This window comes from Gossypium arboreum, chromosome 3 (assembly GCF_025698485.1).
Source record: "Gossypium arboreum isolate Shixiya-1 chromosome 3, ASM2569848v2, whole genome shotgun sequence".
In the NCBI taxonomy this organism is placed as follows: domain Eukaryota; kingdom Viridiplantae; phylum Streptophyta; class Magnoliopsida; order Malvales; family Malvaceae; genus Gossypium; species Gossypium arboreum.
Window position 1 is genome coordinate 2,844,722 of NC_069072.1, and position 26,371 is coordinate 2,871,092.

The 26,371-nt window shown below is 31.5% G+C and overlaps 5 protein-coding genes and 1 long non-coding RNA gene across 6 annotated transcripts; 3 read left to right on the forward strand and 3 right to left on the reverse strand.

Annotated features, from left to right (window-relative positions):
* The first annotated feature begins 638 nt into the window (after window positions 1-638).
* On the forward strand, window positions 639-3,051 carry LOC108484174 (probable indole-3-acetic acid-amido synthetase GH3.1). Its single transcript, XM_017787867.2, has 3 exons — window positions 639-1,106; window positions 1,202-1,303; window positions 1,409-3,051. Exons 1-3 carry the CDS (start codon window positions 787-789, stop codon window positions 2,781-2,783), a joined length of 1,797 nt encoding a protein of 598 aa, XP_017643356.1. The 5' UTR covers window positions 639-786; the 3' UTR covers window positions 2,784-3,051.
* Window positions 3,052-8,382: 5,331 nt separating this feature from the next.
* On the forward strand, window positions 8,383-12,254 carry LOC108484430 (uncharacterized). The gene is made up of 6 exons (XM_017788209.2): window positions 8,383-8,762; window positions 9,824-10,029; window positions 10,351-10,639; window positions 10,961-11,068; window positions 11,449-11,690; window positions 11,946-12,254. Exons 1-6 carry the CDS (start codon window positions 8,547-8,549, stop codon window positions 12,055-12,057), a joined length of 1,173 nt encoding a protein of 390 aa, XP_017643698.1. The 5' UTR covers window positions 8,383-8,546; the 3' UTR covers window positions 12,058-12,254.
* Window positions 12,255-13,026: 772 nt separating this feature from the next.
* On the forward strand, window positions 13,027-16,185 carry LOC108484903 (pumilio homolog 12-like). Its single transcript, XM_017788787.1, has 5 exons — window positions 13,027-13,976; window positions 14,071-14,233; window positions 14,552-14,715; window positions 15,524-15,779; window positions 16,066-16,185. The coding sequence occupies exons 1-5, from the start codon at window positions 13,027-13,029 to the stop codon at window positions 16,183-16,185; spliced, it is 1,653 nt and encodes a 550-aa protein (XP_017644276.1).
* A 1,268-nt stretch (window positions 16,186-17,453) lies between these two features.
* Window positions 17,454-19,134, reverse strand: LOC128290690 (uncharacterized). Its single transcript, XR_008280478.1, has 3 exons — window positions 19,061-19,134; window positions 18,505-18,591; window positions 17,454-17,740 (listed from the first exon to the last, which is right to left on the reverse strand). It is a non-coding gene; the product is annotated as an uncharacterized LOC128290690 (long non-coding RNA).
* Window positions 19,135-21,321: 2,187 nt separating this feature from the next.
* Window positions 21,322-22,725, reverse strand: LOC108484410 (thioredoxin domain-containing protein 9 homolog). The gene is made up of 4 exons (XM_017788184.2): window positions 22,518-22,725; window positions 22,150-22,425; window positions 21,835-21,993; window positions 21,322-21,712 (listed from the first exon to the last, which is right to left on the reverse strand). The coding sequence occupies exons 1-4, from the start codon at window positions 22,539-22,541 to the stop codon at window positions 21,539-21,541; spliced, it is 633 nt and encodes a 210-aa protein (XP_017643673.1). The 5' UTR covers window positions 22,542-22,725; the 3' UTR covers window positions 21,322-21,538.
* Window positions 22,726-24,471: 1,746 nt separating this feature from the next.
* LOC108486515 (peamaclein) lies at window positions 24,472-25,065 on the reverse strand. Its single transcript, XM_017790603.2, has 2 exons — window positions 24,915-25,065; window positions 24,472-24,827 (listed from the first exon to the last, which is right to left on the reverse strand). Exons 1-2 carry the CDS (start codon window positions 25,000-25,002, stop codon window positions 24,643-24,645), a joined length of 273 nt encoding a protein of 90 aa, XP_017646092.1. The 5' UTR covers window positions 25,003-25,065; the 3' UTR covers window positions 24,472-24,642.
* Between the last annotated feature and the right edge of the window lie 1,306 nt (window positions 25,066-26,371).

The following is a 26,371-nucleotide window of genomic DNA, read 5'->3' on the forward strand; positions in this document are numbered from 1 at the left end:
GTGAAATTAACCCTTTTGAATATTTAAAGCGCAACTTGCACGCCTATAATACATAAAATATAAAAATTAATATTTTATTATTAATAAGTAAGAGTGTAAGACCATTATTTGATACAATTATGGAATGTTACTAAAAACCGTATTGTGCCCTTAATTAATATAAAAATTAAAAAATATTTATAAAATAATGAAAAATTATTTAACTTTATTAATGAAAATAACTACTAATTATTTATAAGCCAAAAAGTAATGATTCTAATTAAAAACAGTTTGTACTTTCAACATTTGGACTAATATTTGGGGCTTTTAAAAAAAAGTTGAAATTAAAATATAAGCATCTGTCTCACGTGCCGGCAGACCATCGTAATCAAGGGCCAACAATTTTACCCGAAAACAGCCGCGTGGTTGTGTGACGCGTAAAACAAGTTTTTTTTTTTTTAACCTCTGTTGCTATGCTGACATGGCGGTCACTAAACCCCACATGCCTGCCTAATTTCGTGCCATGTCTACGTGTTGTGGCTCCCACCTTGTCTCCCCCTCAGTTGACAGAAAAAAATAATCTTTTTAACCTTTTTTTTCATTAAATATACGTGTATTTCGTTTTTCAATTTTCCACTACTTCCCCGTTCTACCCTTCCCCTATATAAATCCCCTTCTAACCTCCCCAAAGTTCATCATCACACGGTTCACAGTTCCCCTTTCTTCTTCCTCCATAACCAAAAGCTCTCTCTCAAATTTAAAAAAAAAAAAACTTAAAAGCTCCCTTTCTTTTAAAGAAAAATTTAAATGGCCGTCGATTCAGCAATCTCGTCTCCGTTGGGTCCGCCGGCATGCGAGAAAGATGCAAAAGCTTTGCGATTCGTCGAGGAAATGACTCGGAACGCCGACTCGGTTCAAGAACGAGTTTTGTCCGATATCCTAACTCAAAACTCCCAAACCGAGTACCTTCGAAGGTTCAAACTCAATGGGGCAACCGATCGTGACTCGTTCAAATCCAAACTTCCGGTCATTGCTTACGAAGACCTTCAGCCTGAAATCCAACGTATCGCTAATGGTGACCGTTCCGCCATTTTATCAGCTCACCCAATCTCAGAATTCCTCACCAGGTTGGGAAAATTATCTTTTTGGTTCTTTATAAATTTATATAATTCAATTCCATCCTCGTCGCTGTATATTGATTATTATATGGGAAATTGTGCAGCTCCGGGACTTCAGCTGGTGAGAGGAAACTGATGCCAACTATTAAAGAAGAGCTAGATCGCCGCCAGTTGCTCTACAGTTTGCTCATGCCAGTGATGAATCTGTAAGTACATATATATATATATATATATATTAGTATTTGTTTAATGTTTAGAAGATTGTTTAATTAAATTTCTCTATGCTAACGCGGTTTTTTTGTATGAAACAGTTATGTGCCGGGTTTAGACAAAGGCAAGGGCTTATATTTCTTGTTCGTCAAATCGGAAACAAGAACCCCAGGTGGTCTGTTAGCTCGACCGGTGCTGACCAGTTACTACAAGAGCGAGCATTTCAAGACCCGACCGTACGACCCATACAACGTTTACACCAGCCCCAACGAAGCCATCCTTTGTCCTGATTCCTTCCAAAGCATGTATACACAGATGCTTTGTGGTCTCCAAGACCGCCATCAAGTCCTCCGAGTCGGCGCGGTGTTCGCCTCCGGTCTCCTCCGTGCAATCAGGTTCCTTCAGCTTAATTGGCGACAACTCTCTCAGGATATCGAAACGGGTACCTTGAATCAAAAGGTAACCGACCCGTCATTAAGGGAATGTATGGGTAAGATCCTGAAACCCGACCCGGAACTAGCTCGGTTTGTCCGCCATGAATGTTCGAAGGAAAGCTGGGAAGGGATTATTACAAGGATTTGGCCTAATACTAAGTACCTCGACGTTATAGTAACGGGTGCTATGGCACAGTATATTCCGACCTTGGATTATTACAGTGGTGGGTTACCTAAGGCATGTACAATGTACGCTTCATCGGAATGTTATTTTGGGTTAAACCTTAACCCCATGTGCAAACCATCGGAAGTTTCGTATACTATCATGCCGAACATGGCGTATTTCGAGTTCTTACCTCATGATCCTAACTCAGCTGGGTTCACTCGTGACTCACCTCCTAAACTCGTTGACCTTGTTGACGTGGAAATCGGGAAAGAATACGAGCTCGTAATCACGACCTATGCCGGATTATGCAGGTACCGAGTCGGCGACATTTTACGAGTCACGGGGTTCCATAACTCAGCCCCACAGTTCCATTTCGTGAGGAGGAAGAACGTGTTGCTCAGCATCGACTCGGACAAAACCGACGAAGCCGAGTTACAAAAAGCCGTCGAGAACGCTTCTCGGCTCCTCCGAGAATTCAACACCAGCGTCGTCGAGTACACGAGTTACGCCGACACCAAAACCATCCCCGGCCACTACGTTATATACTGGGAATTGTTGGTGAAAGACGCCGCGAACTCCCCCACCGACGACCTTTTGAAACAGTGCTGTTTAGCAATGGAAGAATCGATGAACTCGGTGTACCGACAAGGCCGAGTTGCTGACAACTCAATCGGCCCACTCGAAATCCGGGTGGTGAAAAACGGCACGTTTGAAGAACTCATGGATTACGCCATATCAAGAGGAGCTTCCATTAATCAATACAAGGTTCCAAGGTGTGTTAACTTCACACCCATCATGGAGTTACTGGACTCTAGAGTGGTATCTACACATTTTAGCCCAGCTTTACCACATTGGACCCCTGAAAGGCGAAGATGATGATGATGATGATTCAGTGACTCAGTTATTCATTTAGGCACCCACCACCGACCAGGAATTAGTTTATAATCTGTAGATTCTTTTTCGTTTTGCATTATATATATATAAACCTACGGTAGCTTATGGTGTATAACTTGATTAGGATGTTTGAGGGTCAGGATTTTGTAATTTGGGGATTCAGAGGATATCTGATGTTTGTCCTCTGGATTGTTTCTTTCATGTAATGAAAAAAAAAAAAAAAACAGAGATAATGTTGCTGTTTTTAGTACCTCGTTCATCTTTGTTTGCTTTTTATGATTCCTTTGTCTTTTTGTTTTGTTTGATAAAAAGGTCCTATAACATGACTCCAAACTTAAATAATAATAATAATAATTTAAGTTGTGAATCCCAAGAAAACTGCTTTTCTTTTCCCTCAAAATTATGAGGAGACTAAGCTTTCCAGAAGGATAACTATCCGTAGTTAATTAAATTATTATAAAAAGTATATTCAACTTAGAAAATTTTCGAAGGATTCCATTTGAAAAACACAAATTGAATGTTCTAAATTTATTAATGCAAATTTAAAAGTATAAATTATAAAAGTAATCACTTTTGTTTGTTTCAGGTTACATTATTGTTTTGTTATAAAATAGTCACTTTGTCGTTAAGCTTCATTATTTCTCTAATAACAATCATATGTTGTGGTCCAAATGAGTTTTAAAAGTCAACTCGAATGTCTAATTGGGATGAGAATAGGTTTTTAATTAATTAAAAATTTTAAATTAATTACACATTGAGCTGGAAAAGTCTCTTTTTTCTTTTAGTTTTATTTCCTATTATGACTGAAAAAACTATTGTCATCCCAGTTGGATATCTAAATTAGCATTTAAAACTCATTTGGACTATCACATAGGATTGCCATTAGGGAGGTAAGAGAGCTTAACGACAGAGTGATTACTTCGTAATAAAATGATAACGTAAGTGATTAAAACGTAACATTTCAAACATAAATTGCTTAAATATAATATAAAACAAACAAAAATAATTATTTTTATAATTTATCTAAATTTAAAATTGATCCAAAATGAGAGACAAAGTTTTAATAATTTAACCCCAAAATAAAAATTTTTAATTCTTAACTCTCTTAAAAAAATTTATTGATTCGCAGCAAATGGAATTTCATGGTTTTCATCGTAGTTTATCTTCCGCGGATTTGTTAAGTGGAGGAAAATGGCAGCAATTTGTCATTAGCAAATTTCACTTGGTTTTCCCACCAGGAAAGTCAAATTTGGATTTTGAAGGTTTAAGATTATAAAATATTTATATATATATATATATATATATATATATATATGAAGAAAAGAAATTAAGGGTGGAACCTAAAATTTTTAAGATGGTCGAAATTAAATTATATATTTTATAAGAGTTAAAATATAATTTTATTATTGTATTGATTTTTATATTTATAATTTTCGAAAGGATTAAATCAAATTTAACATTTTTGCGGTTAAATTATGTCATCTTTTTATAGTTATAAATATTAAGAAATTTAGATATGAATACATATAATATATGGAAAAATCAAGGGTGAAGTAAGAAAGAACAAGATTAATTTATATTTTTATGAGAGTTAAAATGTAATTTCACCTTTATATTAGTTTAAGTTTTATGGTTTTCAAGAAAACTAAATCAAAATTTTAATATTTTTAAGGGACAAACAATAATTTTACCATATACTAACTTATGATTTTATAAATTCTACAAAGTTTAAGGTAGAAATTTCTCATTTTAGGACACTACTCCTACCAATAAAAGTACCATGGAGGCCCTTGCATTAGATGTGAAATTGCATTTTACCCCTCTACTAAAAAAATGGGTAAATTAGTCCTGTAAATTAGATCAAAGAGCAAATTGATCTTTTTTTTTTAAAATTTCATTCATTTCTACCGCTAAAAACGAGTATGGCTACTAAAATAACTAAACAATGACTACTGACGTTAATTTCTAGATGAAATTTTTAACAGAAAGAATAAGTTACTCATTGATTTAATGTACAATTACTAATTTTCTATTTTTTAAGTAAACGGAACAAAATACAATCTAACTCCTAATACAAACTCCATCGCCTATAAAAATCGAGTATATTTTCTATCTATAAAATATTTAGGCTAAATTAGTTGAACATGCCCAAAAAAAAGTAATTGGCCAAATAGGTTTTTTTTTAAATTTAGGGAAATAAGTCGTTTTTGGAAAAAGTGTGAAAGCGCGTCCAATTGGATGAGCTTTCCTACTGACATGTTAGAGATAGTGTGCCCAGCTGGATGTGTTTTTCTATAATTACAAATAAAGCTCGTCCAATTGAGTGTGCTTTCATATTAGTGTGAAGAAAATGCGCGCAACTAAACACAATTTCGTATAATTTCTCTAAAAACGACCTATTTTCTTAATTTTTAAAATAAAACCTATTTGATCAATTAACAACTTCTTTTTTTTTCGGCCAAATATTTAGATGGAACAATTATTAATCCAAATAATGTAAAGCTTTGGACCGGATTTTAGAAACTAAAGGTAAAAGAAAGTTAATAATAAAATATTTACACTTTGGGAAATGGGAATTGGTCAGTCATTACTGATGCTAACCCACTTCCCGACATCAACACTTTTATGATAATTCCCTTTGTTTGGCTTTTCCCAGCGAATTATCAACTTTGTCTCCAAACCCACCACAGTTTTATTTTTTTGCAATGATATCCCTATTTAAATTCACTGAATCATAAAAAAAAAAATACACTGACAATAATGTAATAAAAAAAAGTATTGGTCCCCCTCCCATTAACAATGCTAAAAAAGAAAAAGATGTTCAACAAATTCATTCATTTCATCTGCCCTTTAAACCAATTTTTCAGGGCCTAATGCTTCAAGAATGGATTCAATAAACAAGTGATGTGTTCGGCCATTTAGGGCCAGGGCAGAGCAGGAAGATGGATAAAACACACCCATTGCCGGTCCTAACTCTGAAGTATTTGCTAACAGTAGGGGACCAGAGACCTTCCACTTTTGGCAGTCTCTCTTGAAAGGAGCCAACAAAGCTTGAATCTAATTCCTATATGCCAAAACTAGCATTTCCAATTTTTCTTTTTAGTTCCCTTTAAACGTGCCCTGTAAATACAGGGTATTACGGATTTGGCTGATTAAATTGATTGAGTTGAATTTTTATTAATATTTTGACAAGTGTTAAGATGTGAGCTTTGATTATACCCTCAATTGATAAGTGATCTGTCTCTCTACAAAACCAATGACAAGTCATATGTTAAAGATCTGTGTTAATCTCACTTTCCCGTTTATACTAAAACTATCATTTCCACTTTAAACATACCCTATTTTATGTAAAAATAGGGCAATTGATTGAATATTCATAAATATTTTAGTAAAAGCTAAGTTTTGAGTCTCGATCCGTAGTCTCAATTGATAAATGATATGTTAGTATTACTTTTTTCTTTCAATAAGACGAATAATATGTCATATGTTTAATATATATGGAATTAACTCTGACATTTGATCAAGGATGTTTACTTCGTGTTCACGTCTGAGATTAAGTCATAAGAATCATATGTTGATGGTGTCTGTTTTAGATAAAAGAAATGATTGCAAAAAGAAAATTCTCAAGGTTTGTTTTAGATAAGGGTAGGAGAGATCAATCAATATAAAGTTATAAACATGCATTTGAAGGGGGCACTCTTTCAGACATGTTTATAGGTTGGGCTACTTATTCAAGCTCGAAGAATCACCTGAAATTTGGGAGGGTTTGGGTAAAAATATTAGATCTGTTTAAAATATGAGACGAGCTCTGGTTTGAATATTCGAGGCCCAAGTCTGGCCCGACCCGACTCATTTTAAAGTTTATAATTATGTAATTTTGAACACATTAAAGAGATAAACCTATTAGGATCCATCCAAAGAACCGAATTTGGAGTCTGAGTAGTCAGTAGGAGAAATATTAGGATAAATCTGTAGCTATAGTTTCTTTTAGGATTTTTTAGTTTTTCAAGGTTTTTTACACAAAAAAAAGAAGAAGAGAGAAATAAACCTATACTAAATATATAATACTATTTTAATGTAAACATTAAAATAATATTAAAATGATTATATAAAATTTTTAATAAATAAAAATGTATAAAAGTATTAAATATTAAAATAAAATAAAATAAATAATTTAAAAAATAAAAATTAATATTGGTGAACCTAAAATGGGCTTGAGTTAGTCTTTTACAAAAATGAGCGTGTTTTGACAAAATTTTAAACTCATATTTCGAGCCGAGTTTAAACAAACATAAAAGTATATTAATATCGTACTTAAATCTGACCTGAGCTGGTATGAGCACCTCTACTCTCAACCATCATTATGTCTTTATTATGTCCTTCGCCTGAATTTAACCATCGCTTGGCGAGGGAGGATGAGATCAGCTACAAAATTCTGCAGTTTTGTTTAGTAATTTAAGAAGTTACCATTAATTTATCAAAATGATATATGTTGTAGTAAAATAGACTCAAAATGTTGGTCAATAAGGGGAAGGTTGTAGCATTTTAGGATTGTTTGTTCGTAAGGTGGAAAGCTGTAAGAATATTAGGATTAATTGAAGTTAAATAAGAAAAATCGATAAATCAAAAATCAAGTTAAATCAAAGTGTTTTAAATAATTTATAGAATACAAATTTAAAATTGAGATTAATTGAATTGAATTAAATTTTATTTTTATTTAATTTATAATTAATTTAAGCTCAAATATCAATTTAAAACATGTCATAAATTAAAGGACGTGTGGTGCGATTATACATATAATAGACTAAAATAAAAAGATAAGGTTCAAGCTTGTAAAAAATCCTTAAATTTTTTCAAAAAAATCAATTAAGCCATTTCTTTTTTTTTTCTCACTTGAGCACTTGAATTTTTAAAATGTACTAAAAATGCCCTCAAACTTTAAAAAAATAATTAAGCCCCTATAATTTTTTTTGTAATCGATTGGGTACTTAAAGCGCCCTAATTTTTTTAGTTAAAACTATCACATGTCACAACCACAGCGTGACATGTGGCAAAAAAAATGATAAAAATAAAAATAATAAAAGTTATAAATTATTAAATTTTAATAAAAATTTAACATTTATTAAAAATTAGAAAAATTATAAAATATATAGAAAAATAGAAAATATTATAAAATATTATAAAGTTGTAAAAAATATAAAAATGTAAAAAATTATAAAATTATCATACTAGAAGAAAAATTTTATAATTTTATATAATTTTATAATTTTTATTTTTGCCACATTTTGCAGTGATATAGTTTTAACTAAAAATATTAGAGATTGTTAACTTTAACGGTCAATGATTAAAGTTAATAGTTAAATGACTTTTTGATATATTTTATAATTTTAAGTATTATGTTAAAATTATATATATATATATATATATATATCATAACTTATAATAAAATTATTAAAAATCTATATTTAAAAATAAAATAAAATAAAATAGCTACGTCACGTAATATATAACTCCGTCGACTATTTAACAGGATTTCACGGTGTTAAAACGTTAACACGTAACGTTTCCGATTCGTTCCCCTTTTCTCTCCTTCCTCTTTTAAACATTTGTGGTTGCCGTTACTGCTCGAAGGAAAACGAAAGCAAAAGGAAGGAAAAGAACTTGTTTGGCGGCAAGAGAAAGTGGGAAGGAAAAGAAAGAGCTGAGAAAGAGTAGCGGTGTGACACATTTTTAACCATTATTATTATGGCCACTACCCCTCTTTCCTCTCATTTCTCTCCTCTTCCTTCCTTCTCTTCTTCCCAATCACGTTCCTTTCCAAAACCTTTACTTTTTCCTTCCTCTTTCCCTTCTTCCAACTTTAGCAAATTACGAAAAACTCCTCTCCTTGTTTTATCTTCCAATAATTTCGATGCCTTTCCTTCACGTGATGATTCCGGTTCCAATCCTATTCCTTCTAAGGTCAGCTTTTTTCGAATTTTGGATTTTTAATTTTTTTATGAATTTGAATTGTCGAGGATTTGGTGAATTGATCACTTTATATCCGGTTTGTTGATTTTGTTTTTATTATTATTATGGATTTCTGATTTTTTTAGCTGATAATGTAATCTGGATGGATTCTTTTTTCGAATATTGTTCGCGGTTTTGGTGGAATTGCTTTAGGATTATTTGGGATTTGATATTTGATTGGTTTTTGAGAAAATGAGGCGTGTTGTGCAATATAGTGGTTTGAAATTTAGGTTTTTATGTATAGGAATGAGGAAAATGGTGTTTGTCTAGAGAACTGAAACTGGTGATCTTACATTTTAGTGTTAAGTTACAAAAAAAGTTTAAGTTCTGCGGTGATGCTTTTTTTTCTCTTTATATTAGATGTTTGTGCTATGCTTACAGACTAACCATATATATATGTGTGTATGCACCTGATGTTTTGCTAATTAGATAAGCAGCTTTGAAGTTACATCCCTTTTCAACTTTCATTTGAAAATGTGGTCTGAAAAGAATCGAAACCTTGCTTGTTATGGACTAAAGTTGGGTGGCAGTTTCTTTCTTGGAGTCGACGAGCATTTCCTAGTTGATGTTAAGTTGAAGTTTGCTTCGATTTTTGTATAGAACTTACTCATAATGAGATCATTGAACCTGGCTAATGAATACATTGGGAATATGCATATAACTTAATTTTAACATATTGACTTAAAAGTTAGAATAAGTGCCGACTTGCAGTGGAAGTTGACTTATGAGTGAACCGCATTTTTTAAAAGGTTAGCTCAAAAAGTCTATGATGGTTGGAGGATAAGCTAGGATGCTGACTGCTTCTGTTTATTCTCCATGCCTGTGCATTTCAGGCGATTCCGAGTAGTTCAACCAACATATTTGAGCTGTTGTTCACTTGTTGTGGATCCCAATATTGACAAGAAGATAGACAGGGATTCTTTATACTTTTTCAAATTAATGGATACATGTAATATATTTGAAATGTTTTTGTGGTAACAATATAGTAATTGAATTTTAGCATTTTCTTTCAGAAGTCGGTCCTCAATGTTCTGATACAGGACATAGAACCATTGGATGTTAGCCTTATCCATAAAGATGTTCCCCCTACAACTGTGGATGCCATGAAAAGGACTATTTCAGGCATGTTTGGTTTACTTCCATCTGACAGGTTTCAAGTCTATATTGAGGCAATGTGGGAACCTTTGTCGAAGTTGTTGGTTTCTTCTATGATGACTGGGTATGTTCATATTCTACGTAATATGTACCGTTGTAGTTAATGTTTTCATATTGGTTGGTTGCCAAGAGGGAAAAGCCTTCACCGTGTGTTTCAAAAATCTCTCTGCTTGGGGGCATGCGAAAAATGCATCTATGCTTGTATATTGAGTGTCACTTGAATTTGAAATCCTAACCCAATGGGTTTATATTGACAAAATCAATTTCACATGTGAATTTAAGAATGTTTGTCATTAATTTCACATGCAGAATAGCTTTCCCCTTCAACTAGATGTATATCATCATATTTGGAGTATCATGAAACATAGTTCTTGTTTTATTGCAGTTATACACTGAGGAATGCTGAATATAGGCTTTGCCTTGAAAGAAACCTTGGTTGTGACACAGATTTGGAACATCAAAGTTCAGAAAAACCAAACTTTGACCTACAGGAGATTGTGTTAGACGGTACAAAATTAAAAGAACTTTCAAGGAAAAATGATTCGTCATCTGAATCTGAAAAAACCACTGAGAAGCAATTTGAAGATATTGAATTTGAAGGCCTGGGTGAAATATCCCCTGAAACTCGTAAATATATTCTTCATTTGCAGTCTCGTCTAGCTTCAGTGAAAAAGGTATGTTGTATTACATAGAGGAACCTCTCCTGATCCCTTTTTTTTCTTTTGAATCCATGAACTGCTTAACTTGATACATTGACTGGAGAAATGTTACCTTCATGTGCAAGTTTGATTAATTATAACACGTCATAGGTTGTGTCGATTTGAAGCGTTCAAAAGATGCTGGGAGGGCCTTAAAGATGAATGTCTCATTTTCCTTGTCATTTAATATGTATTTATTATAAATTTTAATTTTGTGAACTCTATTCCTTATCCTCAATTTGGTCAGAAACATGCTCATTTTTCCCTTCCTTTTTTTTTTTTTTTTCTCTATTGAAGGAACTACATGAATTAAAGAAGAAAAATGAGGCCATGCAAATGCAACAGTTTGTTGGGGAAGAAAAGAATGATTTACTTGACTACTTAAGATCACTACAACCCGAAAAGGTTTCCCTTGATCTCTTCAACTTTTTACAACAAATTAATTCACTAACATCCCCTTAACACGACGCTGTGAATGTAATATCTCTTTATGATTAATACAATTCAAGTTCTTTCCTTTTTCTCCATAAATATGAAGTGAAAATTGGCAAAAATAGTGCATTTGCTATTTCACACTCTCATGGCCGCAGTTGTATAGGAATGGGATGTAGCTTTTGTGTTAAATGGGTACCTTTGTATATTGCAAATGGCTACCACTGCTATTTTACTCTAATTTATATTTCTGAACTTGCCTAGAAAGTGCTTAATCTGTCACATGAACCGTCTGTAATGAACTTTTTTATCTTATACTGTCATGGCTAATAAAGTTGTAACACGAATATCAGGTAGTTGAGCTTTCTGAACCGTCTTCCCCTGAATTGAAAGAAACTATCCACTCTGTAGTCCATGGTCTCCTTGCCACTCTTTCTCCGAGGATGCATTCCAAGGTTCCTCTGTCAGAGAACACGGCAACCGGAACTGTAAATATTGGAAGTGAAAATTGTTCCGAACTTGTTGAGGATACTTCCCTCCAGCTACAGCCATTAATTTCCTTAACACGAGACTATCTTGCTCGTCTTCTCTTCTGGTTAGTCCTGCTCTCCCCCACCGCTCCCTCTCTCTATCTCATTACTTTCTACTCCCTTTTTAAAATATTCAAAATGAAATATGTTTTATGGTGTATTAGAATTCAATTGTTTCTGTTCCAAAGTTTTAACATGTAATCTAGGTCACTCGGCATATATTGCATTCAAAGATCCTTGGAAATGGAAGCTGATCACATGTTCATATGGCATGATATTATTTTCTGATGATTCTGATACCCCTCATTTCTTCCATGAAGGTGTATGCTACTGGGACACTACCTTAGAGGCCTCGAGTACCGTCTGGAACTAATGGAACTTTTATCCTTGACAAGCAGTATCAACAATAACGACTGTGGAGGTGACCAGTGAGCACATCGGTGTGAGTTGCTCTGATTCGAATGCTTCCATCTGTATATAATCGGTCGATACTAACTTCTTTTTCTGGGAAAAGAAGAAGGATTTCAATTGAACAAGATTTGACCCATCACTGTCTTACAGATGGAGAGTTTCTTAATGTACAACACTTCAAAAAAGCAAGATTATTGCACTCATTTTCTTTTTGTTAATATCGAGTGTGTTTTTCATTGTCGTTATTGCTTATCAGTATTTGCATATCAAAAAGGTCGGTACACATTAATACCCTTAGTATTACTTTTTAGAAGCATTTTTGAGATCAATAGTATTTCTAAAAAAAAAAGTCTTAAACATGTAACTTTTTGAGAGAAAAAAATGCTTCTCCTACTGCTTAAAAACACTTTTTTGAGAAGTTAAAAACTTTAGTTTCTTCCTAAAAGTGCTTTTGGGCACTAAATTAAGCCTAGGTCGAAACGAGTTGAAACTATTTAATAGCAATTTAGTCCAGAATTGATATCATATATATATAAAATATTGCGAAAAAAAACTTGGCTTAATAATCATATATTACAATATCATAGAATCATAGTGTATTTTTTATAAGTTAACAAAATCATAGGAAATAATTAACTTAATTTGCGTCATTTTGTTTTCTTAAAATCTTGCCAAAATTGATGTGTTTAAACCCATAGGTAATTGGTGAAATAATGATTAATTAATTATGAAAAACAAAATTAAAGGATTAAAAGAAAGAAGAGATATATATATGGTTTTAATGATATAATAAATATATTATATATTTATAGTCAACAGAGTAGTTAACGTGGTATGTATGTTTCCTTGTTTGATACAAACACTAGTTGCTCCTTTCACTCCAGCTATTATTTTGCCATTACATTCTTTCCTTAAAACCCTCTTTTTGTTTCCCAAGTTGTAACCAATACACTAACCCTAACCCCACCCCCACCCCCACCCCCACCCCCAATGGAGAAAAAAGATGATATGGAAGGTTCTCAATTTCCGTTCATGGACATGGAGGAAACCACCTCTGAAAACCCCATGGTGAGAATAGATAATGAAGGTTTGTACTGGTCTTTCATGGAGAAAACCACCTATGAAAACCACCTGTTTTTTCCTCCATATTCTACCCCTAGTTTCCATCAAAGCCCTACTCATGGTCTGTTCCAAAACCCTACTGGTTATTCTTCCCAAAGATCATATCCCTTAACTCCAAACCTTCCATTACCTTCCCAACAAAGCTTTGAAAGCCTTGAAGATTCTTTTAGACGAATGACTCTTATTGATCACAATAGCTCTCGTTTACAAAGCATGAGGGTTGAATCTGCTGTGAGAGGGCAAATGGGATTAGGGTTTCCCAATGAGGGGTTTGGAAGCTATGATTTTCTAGGAGCATCTATGGTTCGACCACCGTCGCAGCCGCAACCGAGTTTTCCTGGCTTCGACGTGTATCGACAGAGGAGCCGATCTTTCAATGAATTGCCTTACACTAACCCGCGTTGGCCGATGAATACCCACTGGGGAACCAACAACTCTATATGGGGTTCTAGTGGCTCGCAACCCGAAAACCCTAAATCTAATTTATTCCCTCCAATGTACAACAATCGTCGCCAAGAATGGTTCACGTGTTCATCATTGAAGGAACTAAAAGGTCGGATCTCCGCCGTCGCCAAAGACCAAAAGGGCTGTCGTTTCTTGCAAAAGAAATTCGACGACAAAATCATCAAACGTGAAGAAATCGACATGGTTATATCCGAAGTTAAAGATCAACTTCACGAGTTAATGGTACACCAGGTCGCTAATTATCTCATCCAAAAACTCTTCGAAGTGATCAATCAACAACAAACGACCGAACTACTCCTCGTACTCGTCACTAGAAAACAAAGATTCATGGAAGTTTGCACTGATCCACTCGGGTAAAGAACCAAGAACATGACATTAGGGTTTCTTTCTCAATGAAACTGTAATCTTTTCTTCTGGTCGGATATTGTATGTGTTTTTCTTTTTCAGGACTCGGGCGGTTCAAAAGCTTATGCTGCGGATGAAATCTCAAGAACAAATATCGATACTTTTGTCGGTTTTGAAACCTATTGCTGTTACATTGACGAACAACATCCATGGTCATCATATAATTGAACAGTGCATTTCTACTTTCTCCAATGAAGATACCAAGGTATAATTATATATATATACACACGTATATTTTTGCATGTGTATACTTAGAAATTAATGTTACTATATATGTAGATATTGATTGTAACTTAATTATTAGTATTAAAATGATTCTATTATAGTTTGTATCATGAACTTTCAAGGTTTAAATCCAAATACTCCTTATATAGCAATCCTTATTCACTATGAATAATATTAAAGGAAAGATTGTATGAAATAATGACGCTGTATTATTTATATCAAACAACCATTTCTCAATTGTGCTAAGGAGCAGACGAAATAATATATATATTTTTTGTTTTTGTTTGTTTCATTGCAGCATATTGCGGATGAAATAGCAAATAATTGTATGGACATTGCGACTGATAAAAGTGGGTGTTGTGTGTTGAATCAATGCTTGAGCCATGTCCAAACAGAAGCTAGGGATCGTATGCTCGCTGAAATTATATCAAATGCCTTTATTCTTTCCGAGCATTGCTATGGGTTTGCTTCTCAAATTCCTTTTTCTATTCAAATCACTATCTAAGTTTTGGGACCTCATTAAAATTTTCAAAAATTTTGAATGGTTTAATTTGATGGTTTTCAAAAATTTTAGGTCTGAAAAAATTAATTAAAACTCTGGAAAATTTTAGCAGGTTTAATTAAAATTTTAAATCTTTATAGTGCTTTATTAGAATTTCAAAAAATTTAGGGGTTTTAAGGAAAATTTTCAAAAATTTAAAAGGTTTAATGATAAATTTTCAAGATTTTGAGGGACTTTTTTTAGGTTTAAGGAAATTTTATTTAGGTGTGTTTTTCCTTTTTGATTTTTAGTGGGTTGAACTTTTTACTCTTTGTCTCATTAGCTTTTAAAATGTATATTTTATTGGAGTTGAAATACAATTTAGTCAAATTTTATTATTTATATTTTTATAATTTTAAAAATCAAATTAAAAATATATCATTTTGAGTTTAAATTGTAATTTCATCATATATTAATTTAAAATTTTATAAATTTTGTACCAGCCTCTTCCCACCACCCTTGCACAAGTTTTTAAATTCCCTAAGTTAGAAAGGTTAAAAGATGACATATGTCTCAATTTTTTTATATATTTAATTTTTTTCTTTTTATAATACATTATAGTCGCATATCATATTTTTAATCCTACGTGTAGAGTTTAAAAAACTCCACTTACCATTATCAGGATAATTTATATATACATGCATATATTTATATATATATATATAACTAATTTGGTTAATAAGTATCATCAAGTGCTATACACATGATATAATTATCTTAAATTTGCAGGAATTATGTTGTGCAATTTGTACTTGGAATGAGACTTCGTCATGTTACCTCAAACCTAATCATGCAGCTTCGAGGGACTTACGTTTCCCTTTCAATGAACAAATATGGCAGCAATGTTGTGGAGAAATGCATGAAATGTTCAAGTGAACATGCATCAATTATTATCAAAGAAATCATGTTCGACATTGATTTCTTGAAGGTCCTTCAGGATGCTTATGGAAATTATGTTATTCAATCTGCGTTGCATGTTTCCAAGGTACCATATAACTATAACTTCATTTTCAACCTTACATTTCTTGTATCTCCTTTTTTTAGGTCAAATTCTACCTTTAATATCCATTTTTAGCCAATTTAGTCCCTCTATTAATTTGATAAATCTCTATATATAATTTTTTGTCCTTCTTTTTTAATTTCCGAAAAAAACATAATAGTAGAAGGACCTTTTGTAGAAATTGACCATCTTTTTTATATTCATAGTCATAGTCTTCAAGTTATCTACTGAACTTTTATTTTTTATTTTTTTATTTTTTTTTTACATTCAGGGAGATCTGTACGACAAACTTGTGAGATTCATATTGAGACATTATTCAGTTCTACACAGTCATTTGTTTGGGAAAATGGTGTTGGACCGTGTCAAATGTAGCAAGACTAATCGTGTATGACTACCTACCATCATCCTTTGTGTTTGTCTGTGTTTTTCTTCTTCTTCTTCACAAATCATGCATGGTTCTGGTTTGTTTTTTATTTATTTTTTATTTATAATGTTGTTGTCATTATTCCTATGTTTGCCATTAATAAACCTAAGCCCTTGTTCAGTTAGGGATAGGATTTAGTGAACTGTTGAATGTCATTTTGAGCACCATGTGTGGTGTAGGAAGTAACTATTATTATAATTTTTGTTTTACCATATATTCAAGGACGATGGATTGAATTCTGCACTGAAAATGGTTTATGGGTTTGCATTTTGTTGTTTTGTTATGTGTATTTTTATTGGAAATTTAATTAAATATTTGATTTTCTTGTTTGAAATTGAATTAATATTTGTAACTTATTTTAACAACTACAATCTAAACATGTTACCGCAACAAGACCTCAACGACTAATAATTACAATACCATTTTAATTATTTTTTACAATTATAATTTTATATTTTATGTATTAAATTTAATAATAGCTTTAAATATTCAAAATAAATTTGTTCAAAAGTCCAGCTACTATTATGTACAAATACTTTGCTTCACATTTGAAATGATTCGAACAAAAAAATTAAACCTATTTGTAATGTCCCGAATTCGAGACCGTTGCCAAAGTCGAGCACGAGGTGTTAACGGACTTAATTCATTAATTAAACAGCTCAAACAATTTATTTTAGAACTTCCAGACAAGCTGGCTAATTGCGTCACAGTCGCTTAAAAATTCATATCTTGAGTTACGAAACTCGAAATCCAATTCCATAAATTTTTCCTGAAACTAGACTCATATATCTATCAACTAAATTTTTTCTAGAAGTTTTGGTCAGGCCAACTAGTACAGTTTATTAGTTAAATTCTCCCCTGTTTCAAGGTTAAAATACTCTGACCCCTGTGTATTACGAATTAAATATCTCCCTGTACAGAGTTTCAATTATTATGCCGTTTGTTTCTCATAAAACTAGACTCAATAAGGAATCTGTACATGTAAAGAATGACTTCTAATTATCTTTTTACAATTTTTGGTGAATTTCCAAAGTCAGAGCAGGAGATCCAGAAATCACTCTGGCCCTGTTTCATAAAAATTTAAATATCTCATAAAATATAACTCATATACCTGTTTTGTTCCATCCATATGAAAATAGACTCATCAAGCTTTAATTCTATATCTCATTCACTATCTAAATCCATTTCTACTATTTTTAGTGATTTTCCAAATTCACGTCATTATTGCTGTCTGATACTATTTTAAAGCTAATTTCACATTTTTCATGATTTCCATGGAATAACTAGCATTTAGGCATACATAACACCAAACATGTCCTTGATTAGCCATTCCAACAGCTAATGATTATCAAGCATTTACATACGATTCATTAGCTATATCATAAGATTATACACACAAACTGGCTACGATGTTATACATGCCATACTCAAAATAAAACGTCTAGCTATACCAAAATAATCCTCGTGATAGTGTGCCCGGACCTCCGACGTACTTTACGATCCCCGAGTTAGCTTGACAAAACTATAAAAAGAAGGAAAATAAAGGGGGTAAGCATTAAGCTTAGTAAGTTTGCATGCAAATAAATAACAACATTCATAAGAATTATCTTACTACTTGGCATGATACTACTTAATGCAACTTCATTAATTGTCATAGACATATTTTAAACTTCTTCACTTACTCACTTACTTAAATACTTACTTACTTAATCAAATTTATTAATACATTTTACTTACCTTTTTCCTTATCAAGCATACATGAACATTATGTACTTACCTTTGCTCTTCTAGCATGAACTTGTCTTACCTTTTTAGTATAACTCGTCTTACCTTACCTTACCTTGATATTCTCTTTAAATTATTTCCCGTTGAACCACTTGGAATACTAAGGATACGTGGGTACCTTACCATTGCCATGACTTGTCATGGTATTATGTGGTATCCTTTTTAAACTTACCATTGCCATGTCTTGACATGGGACCTTTGCCTTATAGTAACTTATCAATGCCATGTCTTGACATGGTCTTACATGATTTCCTTGCCTTAGAAACCTTACCAATTGTCATGCCTTGGCATGGTCTTACATGGTATCCTTAAACCCTAATGTCATGACATTTGTATCCTACACATTCCTAAGGTTCAACCGGGACTTTCTGAAATTACTTCTCCGTCAATTCATGCTTGAGTCTTCTTTGAATAATTTCATAAAATAAATATACACATGCTGGAAATTAAAAAAATTAACATAAAATAATAGAATATTGCATTTATTTACTTCAAACTTACCTCGAAACAAAATACGATCAACTATATCGATTTAGTCCACTATCTTTTTCTTTCCCCGGTCTAACTCCGGATTTTGTTCTTCTTGATCTATAATAAAAAAATTTAGCTTATTTAATACTCACATTTATTAAAATAGTCCTTGACCCAAACTTTGACAAAATTACATTTTTATCCCTAAACTTTTACATATTTACACTTTTTCCCCAAGGCTTGGAAATTAAACTTCATCCTATTTCTTATGTTTTATGACATGCTGATCATTTTTCCCTTCTATGACAACATCAAATTCTCACTCTAACATGTACTTATGACTATTAGGTATTTTTACCGATTAAGCCCTTTTACTCGTTTTCACTTAAAACCGAGTAGCACAAGTTGTCTAACATAATTTAAAACCTCATATTCTATCATAAAACACCAAAATACACAAATTTCACCTATGGGTATTTTTCCAAATATGAACCTTAGGTTGAATTATTGCTAGAATAAGCTTAATCAAGTTACCGGAACTCAAAAAACGTAAAGATCATTAAAAACGGGGCTTGGAATCACTTACTATGGAGCTTGGAAGCTTGGAACAAACTTAGCTATGGAGAAACCTTGAAATTTCAGCCCAATGAAGAAGATGATAAAAAATTGGCTTTTAATTTTGTTTTTAATTCATTTTAATAACTAAATGACCAAAATGCCCTTAATTAAAAACTATGGTGTTTTATTTTTCTTTAGGTATTTTTGTCCAAACTAGTATAATGGTCTAATTCCTATCCAAGGACAGAATCTATATCGATAGAATTTATAGTGGGATCTCGAATTACTCACAAGTACTTAATACCTTTGTGAACTAGAACACACATTTTACAACTTTTGCAATATAGTCCTAAATATCAAATTGGACCCTCTATCGATAAAATTTCTAAACGAAATTTTCACACAATCATGCAATCATGCCATAGACCTTAAAATGATAATAAAATAAATTTTCTACCTCAAATTTGTAGTTTCGCAACCACTATTCCGTTTAGGCCCTATTTCGGGATGTTACACTATTTAGGTTATAAAAGCTCAAGTTCACTAAATTATTAGTAAGTTTACGTTTTAATTATTTAATTTTAAAAATTTGTAAAATGATAACTAAATTATTAAAATCTTTATTGTATGGCCTTTTTTGTTTGCATCGCTCGCACCAATGAAAAACTTCTTCCCTTTCTCTTTTACAAATTTTTTTTTATATGGAACATCTTTAGATTAATGGACTTTTGAAAAGAAGAAAAACTTAATACTTAATGACTTAAATAAAAACTTTTGATTAATTCAATAATTATTTTATAACTTTTGAAATTAAATTATCAAAACATAAACTTATTAATAATTTAATAACTTTGAGGTAGTTTACCCAACTATTTAATTAAAAAAATAAAATAAAAATGTTAAATTTAATAATAGCTTTAAATATTTAAACTAAATTCCTTCAAAAGTTGGGTATCTGATTATGTACAAATGCCTGCTGCACATTTATGAAGATTCAAACAAAAATATTTAGTTTAGCAAAATATTAAACCCATTTAGGTTATAGAGAGGGCTTGGTATGCCCATTTTAAGGTCAAAGTCTAACCTTAGTTTTCTTTTACTCGTATGAATTATGAAATTTAAATTACATGAAAACTAAATAAATTCTATTGTAAATATAAAAAACATTTAAATTATTTATGTTTAAAAATTTATAAAATAAAAAGTATATAAAATTAATAAATATTAAATAAAAATAAAAATTTATTTATGAATGACTTACTTATTTAGGGTAAATTTCACTTAAGGTCACTAAATTATTAATAAGTTTACTAAATTATTAATAAGTTTACGTTTTCATCGTTCAATTTTAAAAAATGACAACTGAACTATTCAATTTTTTTTTTGAATCATTGAACTATTAAAGTCACTATGGTATGACCTTTTTGTTCACCTCACTTGCAACAATGAAACTCTTCTTCCCCTCCTCTTTTACAATTTAATCAAATTTGTAAATCAAAATTTAAACAATTTTTTTCTTTGATCTCTAACACTGATCATCAGATCAATTTGAATCTAAAATTTGGTATCCTACTTGTCAATGAGTACTAATCCGTCACACCGATCATCGAATTGTTACTTGAAACTCGCTAGCTAAACTTTGTTAATTAAAAATATAAAATAAACAAAACTTAGGTACAGTATATTTTCTTTTTCTTTTTTTTTTAACAATCTCGTTATAAATTCTGATAATATTTTTTCATTTTTTTTGACACATTGTCTAAAACCACCCATAACCCCTCCCAACTCATGAATAAAAGTATAATGCGCTTCAACTCACTTAAACCCATGTTCTCTTATATGAACATTTTCCTTATTTTTAAATGAGCCCTACGTTCTCAGACCAAGCCAGTTTTTTAATAATAAATGTATCATTGATACCATGTATAAATCCAACTTGAATTTGACCCGACCCAATAAGAACTAACTCTAAGGAATGAGTAGACAAAACCCGTAAAAATATTGGTGGAACAAATTTTAATTCTCCCATTGCAATAGCATATGCCTGGTATATATAATAACCTTGAAAAACTATTCTTAAGATACTCATTAACAAAATCCACAGTAATATTAGAATAATGAAAGTTCCATCTCTCTCATAGAGAATGATTCGATGCAAAATCCTTAAGTGAGTAGATAAATAGTACAAGCTGGAAGCAGTTGATCATCTTGGCTCACATCCCACTACTGTGAGATGAGGCTTTCAATCACCCGTTTCCAAATCCAAATGCATAAACAGAAACAAAAATATTTACCAAATCCGAATGCATAAACCGAAACAAAAATTACAGCAAAATTAGATTGAGCATATATATATAAATATCGAGATGATTAAATGATCTCATTCATACAACAAACAATATTCTCTTCATTTGCTTTTAAAGTATTTAAACACGGAATGATGATAAATCCTATTGATTTCCACTGAAACAGGTAAAGAAAGCTTACAAACCGAGACAACCCACAGTTAATCCGAATCGGACGAGTCTGGGTTCGAGCTCTGTCGGACACTCCTTTTGGTTTGTGTTCTGGGTCTCGATGACGATTCGCCTTCAGAGAAGATGACTTGAACTTTCGCCAATCTGTCCTCCAAATCTTCAGTGGAAAACTCGTCTGTTCCCCCGAGCTCATCAAACCCAACCTGCAAATGAATCACACCATCAAAATACAGACATGAAAAACTATTAGCAAACAGTGAAAAACAAAAAGATCAAAGATCAAATTCAGATGTTAAAATTTGTTGGAGAGAAAATTTAACAATACCACATAATCATCGACTTTGGCATTTTTGATAAGGGCAAGTGTAGGAAGAACAACAATCTTGAGCCTCTCAGCCAAGAACGGGCTTTTCTCAGCTTGAATTTTCACGAAACGTGTCTCTATATGCTGCTTTGCCAATGCACTCAAGTGCTTGTCCATTACCTGCGGTTCAACTCAAAAAAGACGGATTTATATTGCTTTTATCTTCAAATCTACTTCAAAATAAAGAAAAAATTCATACTAATTACTTGCCTTTTGATTCAATCAGTTCATTAGCATTCACAATAAGGAAATTTGAATAAAATTAGGCGTATATACCTTGCAAGGCCAATTTTCGCGATAGAAGTGACAAACGACTCGTTCACTAACTTTAACAATAGAAAAGAAGTCTTTCTCAGCTGGAATCTCAGAGTATTCACCATGGCCTAAACCGATCCAACGACTTCGCTTCTCCGCCATCTTCTTCATCTGCTGCAACCTCCGCTCTCTAATAGCTTCCAGATCGTCATGGTCGAGTCGATCTAAAGCCGCAATCTCTTCGTCGATCTGGTCCTCGAAGGCCTTCGCCACCGTCAATACCTGCTTCTCCACGATCTGGACAAGAATCGAAATATTTATATAAATAAATTCAGAAGACAAATTAAAGATCCAAAATGGAAAGCTTAAGGGTTTATCATTGAAGTTACCTCTTGAACCTTTGAATGATCCATTGATGAAATTTGAAGATCTCTGTGTGTGTGTGTGTGTGTGTGTGTGTCTCTCCTCTCCCTTCGCTGGAATTTCAAAATCTAATTGAATTTTTGGGAAGCGGAGACTGAGAGAGATGGGGATTTTTTTGTGGCTTCGATTTTTGAAAACAGTGGAGCAGATAGTGTAGCCGACGTCGTTTTTGTTTTAAAAGTTTGGGCCGGAAAAATTATGTCTGGGCTTGTGGCCCGGTTTCTTATCACAGCAATCCAAACAAAAACTAGAGTTAATATATTATTTGGTACCTGAATTTGGTTTCATTATTCAATTTGGTACTAAATTTTTATCTCAATTTGATATTTGAATTTGATTTCAATGGTCAATTTAGTACATAGGCTTAATAGAATCATGTGTCCCAATTAATGTGTTTACATATGTACTCTAGTAAGGAAAACATAGGTACTTAATTGAGACAAAAAAAAATTTAAGTACCAAATTAAATATTAAAGCTAAACAAAAATACTTAACTAGGATAAAAGAAAACTCAAGTACCAGGGTGAATACTGAAACCAAAGTCAAGTACTAAATTAGATTAAAAAGACTCGTATATCAAATTGAACATGTTAACTAAACTCAAGTACTAAATAACATATCAACTCTAAAACTTATCGTGCAAGAGAAATAAATTTTTTTATTCTTTAAATATTATTATATGAACCAAATTAATTAAATTATTCATAATATATATTAGGATACGTTAAATATTATTTTAATACTTATAAAAATATATTTTTAAAAATTAAAACACATAATGAATTTGAATATTCATATTTATTATCCATAAAAATAAAACATATGGTAAATATAAGAGGTGCTAATGAGTCGAGTCTAGTTTGGGCTAGACCCATACAAGGTATCTAGACCAATGTTTCAAGCTTGGGTCTAGCTCAACCCAAAAATGGGCTTATTTTTTTCCCAAGCCCGACCCAATTTAAGAAAGGTAAATTGGTCTGCTCATATTTTATTTTTAGATTAATTTTTATTTAAAATATTTTAAAATATATATAATACACTAAATGTACTAAAAAGTTAAAAATAAGAGTTCTCTAACACATTAAAAAGTATTTATATTAAAAACACTATCATAAATACATAAATGTTTGTATTAAAAAGCAAATATAAATATATATATTTTATTGTATTAAATATAAATTTTAAAATTTATATTTTGGGTTGGGTTATTTAGTTGGATAATTTTTTTAGATTTTAGGTAATAGATTTAATTATTATTCGGTTAGTAATTTAATATAAATATAAATATATATAATTATTATTTAAATATATAATTAATATAATATTTTTATATCATAATATATCCAGGCCAGGTTGAGTCAAGTTCAGGCCAAAAAATTTTGTCCAAGGCCCAACTCATATAGAAAACGAGCCTTAAAATTTACCCAAATCTATTTTTCGGGCCTCGTATTTTGTTCAAATCCTTTCATTTTTTGGACAAGCCTTTGATCTTGTGCAGGTGACAAATTAAATCAAATATTCACAAATATTCAAATTCACTTCATAAAAATTATAAAATTATAAATCAATATAACGATAAAATTTCCTTTTGGCATATAATTCAATTTTAACCATCCTAAAATTTTTATACTTTTTATCACATATGCAGTGGTGGAGCTAAGTAGAGTACCCTAAAATGGTAAAATTTTAATTTATGCTCTTTATAATTTATAGAATTTTAAATTAGTAATAGAAAATTGTACTTTTGACTCCCAAAATAATAAATATTTAATTTAACCCTTTAAAAATTATATACAATTTAATTCAGTTCAAAATATTTTTTAATTCCGCCACTTCACATATGTAGTTGTCAAAATTTTAAATATAAAATCTGCATACAATATATTGCATAAATACTGAAATATAAATATAAAAAAGATATTCCACCCGACAATGATTATATAGATTAAATACTACTATAAACATAAATTAAATAGCAAGAACAATTATTTTCATGAACATATAAATACATGTCTTGCCATGGAAATCTCCACACCTCATCATCATCATCATTATTATTATTATTTTGAAATTAAGAGAGAAAATGTGAGTTCAAGGGCATTTAGGCCTGCCCTTGTTGGTGACCATGTCTCTATAGCAAGGGCACTCGTGTTTGTTCCCATAAGTTCCCGATGGCACACATTTACACTTCTCGCAACATATCCCACAGTACTTGAAACACCGTTCCCACACCGCTGCTTTCCTGCACCTCGCCTTGCATTTCCCCGCACATGAAGCTGCAATGCAACAACACAACACAAGGCTTGAAGCAATTCAAAAAAGAAAAAGGTGGTAATATAATTTATTATCATTAACAATATTACGTGACCGAGGCTGTGCCATGACTGGCTCCAAAATTGAGGAACATAGTAGAAGAAAGCAAACCAGCAATGTTGCAAACAAGATCTTCATTCTTTTTATTTAATGACGTTAAGTAGTTTGAGAAGTTGAGTGTAATAGTGGACTCTGTGTGTGTATATATAGATATGAGGAAAGCAAAAGGCAAAAAGGAGTGTGCACTGAATGAGATGTAAGGAGGTTTAATGGCAGACAATGAGGGAGCGGTGGGTTTCAACTTCAAGCACTGTCCATACGGTGTGTTTTAGACTTTTCGTTAATTGCAATATTCCTTTTCGTTTTTGGTTTTTTTTTTTTTCTTTTCACTTTTTATCTATTTGTACGTCTACATTGTTCGTTTTAAATCATTTTTTTTAAATTTTGTTATAGATTCTGATACAATTATCTATTTTTACTCATTAACCTATAAATAAGAAGATAATGTGTTTCAGTACACTCGAATCTATATCATCATATATAGACAATAATGTTCATACTAATCAAGCTAAGACTCAATCAACTGTTCTTATTAAATTTTTAAACATATTGGTACTAAATATCAATGTTATTTCAAAATAACTCATCCCATGTGATTTAAATAATTTTATTATTATAAGTTTATTGATTTTTATTTATAAGCTATTATGAGTCATTAGACTTATAATAACTATACAAAATGAAAATTGAGCCTGAAAATAGTGTTTTATACTCTTCAAGCATTATTTTTATTTTTTTGTTGAAGTTAATTCAATTAAAACAATAATTATTTTTTATTTTATAAAACCAATACATTTAAATAATAATCAAACTGAAAACTATAACTTGAATACATATAATAAAGATATGCGTAATTACAAGTTACTTAAAACTCTATTTGAGAAACCGATCGAGTTTTAGTTTGATTGGCATGAGCATTATTATCAATGCAAGAGAACGTGGGTTCAAATATGCTGAAACGCATTATCTTCCTATTAATGAGTAGGAGAGAGATTATAGGTAAATTTAAGAATTATGAAAAGAAAAAATTATCATTAGAAGATTATTAAGAAAAACCTCTAATAATTTTTCTTTTGTAATGATTAATTTAAACATGAAGGAAAACAACATAAAAGGAGGATAATTAAACTCCTTAATAGGAGCTTAACCCCACAAAATTTTATTAATTTTCAAAATATGTAAAAAAATTAGTTAAACCCTAAAATATTTTTAAAAACTTTATTATACCTTTCAAATTTTTGAAAAATTTCAATTAAACCCTCTAAATTTTCAAAAATTCTCATCAAACCCTCAAAATTTTTTAAAACTTTAATTAAACTGCTTTTTTTTAATAAAAAATTCTCATTAACCCCTAAATTTTTAGTTAAACCTCCACTATCTAATTCCCGACCTTGAAGAACACTTGACTGTTTCTCTTTCTAATCTACAGATGTGATGTTAAATTCTT